Consider the following 6,052-nt stretch of genomic DNA (forward strand, 5'->3'; position numbering starts at 1 on the left):
GTGTGTGTGTGAGTGAAAGAGAGTGAGAGAGAGTGAGTGTGTGAGAGTGAGTGTGTGTGTGTGAGAGAGAGAGTGAGTGTGTGAGAGTGAGTGTGTGTGTGTGAGAGAGAGAGTGAGTGTGTGAGAGTGAGTGTGTGAGAGTGAGTGAAAGTTCTAAAGTCGGGGCAGAACAGTCAGTGACTGCTGAAGCGTGTTCTGGTTTGCTGACCTTTCCTGCATTGCTGGAGATGCTGGAGGCCATGAGTCCCTCCAGATAGCTGCTGAGACTGACGCCCTTCACAGAGATGATGGCCTCCTGCGTCAGCATGGTCCTGCAGGAACATCAGCAACATTACACCACAGACACCATGGAGAACCTCAAACTCATGTGGCTGACAGTAGCTGATGAGCTCGTTAAACACAATCAGATCAGAAAACGTGAGGAATCATACTTCTCCGGGTCCTCTGGGTGCGGTCGGTAAATGAGCCGCTCGTCCACAGACACCATGTTAGTGAAGGTGATCTACGGTGAGAAAAGCAGAGCATGATGGGTATGACACATTGTCAAGAGTATGCTGTTTATAACCATAACAAAAAGTAAACGCCCTCCCAGTCCTTCCTAGACAGGCCTTCAATCACACATCACACAAACTCAATGTTCTCGCTTTATGAAGACTATAATGCTATATGAAGGCCAGAGGATGAAGAACATGGATGTGTGAGAGAAGGAGCGCTGACAGAAAACCAGAAACTCTGTCAGACTGACATTAAATGAATCAGACGGCACGAGTGATGATGAATGCAATGCGCTGATGTGGGCACAGCATGTGTCCCGACACGTGTTTCACGTAATAAATGAGATCACTTACATTAGTGGACTGAAGCTCAAAGGTTTTCTCTTTGGGATCGACGACGGAGTGCTCCTGGATGTACGTACATGTCCGCGCGTTGCCAATGATCTGTGGAAAAACAAGACAACAGCTTGATGAATAAATCACTTATTAATAACCATAATTGAACAGCACAGACAGACAAAGGAATCTGAAGGCATGTTCCGTTTTGGCTTTAGTTTCAGTCAGTGTAATAAGCCTCAGAACTCAGAACAGAACAAGATTAACTATAATTAACCCAGCAACATTACCTTGACCTATACTAGTACTGCCTCTATTTACAGATCATTACTCAAAGCCTGAAGAGCCGTCATGGGAACATGGTTCAGATCTCACTCATTTCTCAAAAAGATGCCACTATGGTGATCGTTTCCAACAACAAGACAACTCTAAATGAATGAAACGGAGCAGTGAGTAAATTTACAGGCCGGATGGGTTTATTATGGCAAACATCAATCCAGTATGTTGAGGGAAAAGAAACGGTAAACTCAAAGCCTTGATCGCAAACACACTTGATTCGTTCTCTTTAATACCTGCTCAGATGTCTTTGCTCTCTTGGAGTCATTAGTGTTTAAAGAGTGTTTGTTTGTAACATTGAAACATGCATTTTATGTGGAGCTGCTTGTACGGTGTAAAGTGGTAAATAAATAAACTTGAAGGCTTGGAATTCAGAATCTCATGAACTGGATTTTCACCATTCCTCATTATTGTGGAGGTAGTAAAGTGCTAATAACAAACTGACATGAGCTCTAGGACTCATACTGGAAAGTTTTGGTCCCATAATAACCTCCGACAGTCCTTGAGCAGAATGAATGTGGCAGGTCAAGGGTGAAAGGATGACTTACGTCACAGCGGGACACACATTCAGAAACGAGACACCAGGACGACATGTGCTGAGGACTAACCAGACCGATATAACCACTCAGTGACGGACTGAAGCTACAACCGCTGTGAACCAGGGCGGGAATAGCTGAAGTCTTCCCATAGCTGGGATATGAACATCTCAAACCAGCATCTCAAACCAATAATCAGATCAGTCGGTGTTATCCAGAAGACAAGCAGGAGTCAGTACCGATCTAACGATGGACGGCAGGCCCCATTCGGTGCTGAGAAGCCGCTTGCTGTGCAGTCGTCCCCGCTGGTCCACGTTACGGTCCAACACGTCCACGCCAAACACGCTGGTGTTCATGGGGTTTGGGTACTTCTGCATGGCAGCTTTGGTCACGGTTTCCCATGGATGGCTGTGAGAGACACAAACAGAAACTTTAGCATTGCAGGAGCATAAAACACTGGACATTCAGGGTCTTTAATCAGAGCCGAAGTGCAATATGACAGTGTGAGACGGAGTTACATAATGCACACGCATGCATCTGTGCATAACCGTAACACGATCGCTGCGGAGCGCCTGCAGTTAAAGCCATCATGTGACCACGGGACATCACGAGCCGTTCATTCACTGACAGATCAGAAACATCTGATTCAACCACTGCTTTATTCACAACCACACTTCTTTAAGAAATGCAAAGTGAAACCGTTTGAAAGAAGAAAAATGATGTCAAAAACTGCTGATAATAGTCTGCTTTCAACATTAAAAATGCACAACCGTGTTCTACATCCAAATGAAACTGACATGAAATCAATGTGTGTACCTGTCACAGGAACTATTCTGTATATAATCCTAAAGGAGAAGCTACTACATCTACTTCCCAAAAATGTTAACTAATGTTATCAGATTAGACTAAAACTCACTGACTTTGCTCACACATGCTAGAACGACTTCACAAACGTCCCCAAAATACTTTTTATGCTATATTAATACCAAATATTCTTTATCAACTTGTGTTCTTTCCATTTGCACAGGTTTGTGTTTCTTTTTGGAACTGATGGATCAAAGGCCTTATTGATCGGAGCTCAAACTTCAGTTTCTGAGTGAATATTGCCAACATTATCCACAAAATCAGTAGATTTTCAGACCATATTTAACATAAATGGTTCATACAGCATTATTTTAAGCTTTATATTTGGTATATAGAGCAGTCATCTGTAAATATTTAGATTTTCTCGGGGGGTTTTTCATAGATTTTCTTGCATACATACAGACTTTTTCATGCACACAAGAAAGTTTTTCATGCCCTTGAGAAACTATTCACATGCGCACGGGAATATTTTGCTCGCTTACGCACTACATTTTCTAGCTCTATATACTATAAAGATTTCCTTTGTGTGTCCCTGCCATCTTACTATGAAGAAAACGAGAGCATGGATGCACATGAATTAATAGAGCTCAAAATGTGGCTTTCCTTACTAGGGTAGTACCGCTAATATTTCATTAGGTCTGCTTTAACGCAAAGCCTGCTCTGTGTCGGCAAAGAAACCACACCGCGATGTAGGGGTGTGCGATATATATCGTCTGCGATAATATCGTAATTGTTGTTTTAACGATGTGCGATTTGACATTATCGAGTATTTTGCAAAAACCATTCAAAACACCCCTACAGAGCGCACGCTTAACATAATTACGTGAAGTCTAGACTAGTGCGAGCGCATTTAGTGTGTGTTCCTTCACTGCGTGATTCAGGCTATTAAAATGCATTTAGAATGATCACAAATTCAAGAAGATGTCCGAATGCATATTCTGCAACACAGTAGGGGTGTGCGATATATATCGTCTGCGATAATATCGTAATTGTTGTTTTAGCGATGCGCGATTTGACATTATCGAGTATTTTGCAAAAACCATTCAAAACACCCCTACAGAGCGCACGCTTAACATAATTACGTGAAGTCTAGACTAGTGCGAGCGCATTTAGTGTGTGTTCCTTCACTGCGTGATTCAGGCTATTAAAATGCATTTAGAATGATCACAAATTCAAGACATGACGGCAGAACATTTATATATTTATACCACTTCATATAGTTATTCAACTTCACACAAAGAGTGCAGTTTTTCCTCCAAAAATTACCATGATTACAAATGTGACGTTGAATTCAATAAACAATAAGTTAATTAAGAGACGTTTTAGACGCCATATTGCTTGTTTTTGCTCTGTTTCGCCAACAAAACTCATCCCGAATACAGCCACAGTGCTGTTGTGTGTCTCTGAGCAACATGACGGTGTTTCGTTCCTGAATGAATCACTCGTTTAAATGATTCGGTTCAATCGCAGTGACTCACGCATTAACAGTGCTTTGCTGCCACCTGCTGGCGGCTTTAATTTCACATTTCAGCTTTTTCTTTCTTTTCTTTTTCGTGTTTTAAATCATTTCAGATATCAGTATTCAACGTTTTATGTTTAATATATCAAAACATTATTTATGCATGTGTAACTGCAGGTTAAATGCATTCATGTCTTGCATTAAACAGTGTGTAAATGCATCTAAATGCAGCGTCTGTGTGGATTTAATTTGCTCGGTAACAGCCCACATGTCTTATTATTCTAATTCCCTGATTAAATGTAAGAATTTGACTCAAAAGATAATGGACACTTTTAGAAAAAATGGCTTTATGAAGGTAAAAATGCCCATAAAATGCAAAAATCAGTTATTGGAAAAGATTAATTGCTATCAGTATGAACTGACCCGCACACAGAATATGAAGAATATTAAAAACATTAGGAGTCTTCGGCGGTCCTTAAGGTATCAGCACAATAACACACTCAGCAAAATATCGCCTAATTATCGTCATCGATAAAATCCCAGAAAATATCGAGATATATTGTTTTTTGTCAATATCGCACACCCCTACCGCGATGCCACAATAGTGTACATTCTCCTATATGCCAAGTTTACTGGTTTCTCGTGTGCACACAAAGTCTGTATATTTTTTATTTGTGCAAAGCTCCTTTTAGAGGCCGTGTAATGAGGTGCCAAGAATATCCTGAGAAACAACCTGCAACATAACCTGCATTCTTGCATAATGACACAGTGCACCTTGAATTCATTCAGTCGTGTTGGACAGTCACTAACAAATCAATAAACAGCTGCCATTCATCATTCATTCAGCAGACCCTGAAGCTGCGTCCCAAACCGCGTACTTATGCACTATTCTACGACGTTTTGTAGTATAGCTAGTGCGTTCACACTGAAAGTACCCGGATGCTGCACACTTCATGCGCTCAGCGGTCGCAGCTTTAATTGCGTCACGAAGGGGGAGGAGCTATGAGACTCCGTTTATGAATGACAAAATAACCTTATATAATTCATACCACACATGGTTGAGTACATAACTACATAGTGTACGAGTGCGTCATTTGGGACGCAACTTAAGCATTTTAGCTGCAGTATTTAGTTATAACTAATGATTAATCTTCAGTTTTGTCGATGAAAGTCATTCACTGCACATTCTGACTGACTGCATTAGCATGTAAGTAGTCACTAAATCAACTTTTACATCACACTAACGCTGATATTACCTCACGAGAACCGGATAAATACAGTTAAGATGAAAAAAACGTATTTTAATACGCTGACAGGAAGCCGTTGGCGCGCTAAAACCCGCTCACGTGATCACCCCACCGCAATAACACGACAAACAAGACCTTCACTCACTTGAAAACGTGCTCCGACGTCCAGATCTTCATGGTTCTGGTTGTGTTTTAGACGTTTGATGCGCGAACGCTGCCCGGTGACACTCCGCCGCTTTCGCCGTTTGTTCGAGAACGCACCGACGCACAGGCCCCGCCCACCGTGACGCACGCAGCAGCGCAGGAGGCGCCTCGACCAATCAGAGCCGCGGAATCTGAATGGCAAATGTCCCGGCTGGAGAATGTGCGCATGTATGGAACAGCAAGTTCATGATAGTGTTTGGAGTGCACATACTGTACAGCTGTGAGCATACGGGTTCTCTCAAGATCTGAAGGAGGTCATTCATTCATCACGTGACACGAGAAGGTCACACTTTAGTTTTTAGTTTGATAATAGGTTGGTCAATAATGCCACATGCGTTTAGACACACTTACATATTCTATAGTATTGTGATTTTTTGCACAAGTTAGGACTATAGTCAAGCTCTCAAGTAACACAAATGGAAGTCTGGGAATGATGTAGGGATGAAAACATGTGAATTAGTTATATAGCTTTTGTCTTGTGTTCAAAGTTGGTTGAAATATTTTTTTCTTTAGTCGTGTAGCCTATATCCTGATGCTCTAACACAGCAGCAGCAGCCTTTTACTGTAAAAAAAGAT

At 41.7% G+C, this 6,052-nt stretch overlaps 1 protein-coding gene across 1 annotated transcript in view; it reads right to left on the reverse strand.

The window, feature by feature from the left end:
• LOC107556737 (PRELI domain containing protein 3B-like) overlaps positions 1-5,509 on the reverse strand; it is an 8,053-nt gene extending 2,544 nt beyond the window's left edge. The window contains exons 1-5 of the mRNA XM_016239927.1: positions 5,418-5,509; positions 1,942-2,110; positions 849-938; positions 432-502; positions 209-311 (exon numbers count right to left, since the gene is read on the reverse strand). Coding sequence (XP_016095413.1) covers positions 209-311; positions 432-502; positions 849-938; positions 1,942-2,110; positions 5,418-5,449 — 465 coding nt within the window. The 5' untranslated portion in view covers positions 5,450-5,509. The remainder of the gene's footprint in view (positions 1-208; positions 312-431; positions 503-848; positions 939-1,941; positions 2,111-5,417) is intronic.
• Between the last annotated feature and the right edge of the window lie 543 nt (positions 5,510-6,052).

The sequence above is a fragment of the Sinocyclocheilus grahami genome, unplaced genomic scaffold, assembly GCF_001515645.1.
Source record: "Sinocyclocheilus grahami isolate Dianchi unplaced genomic scaffold, SAMN03320097.WGS_v1.1 scaffold577.1, whole genome shotgun sequence".
Lineage (NCBI taxonomy): Eukaryota > Metazoa > Chordata > Actinopteri > Cypriniformes > Cyprinidae > Sinocyclocheilus > Sinocyclocheilus grahami.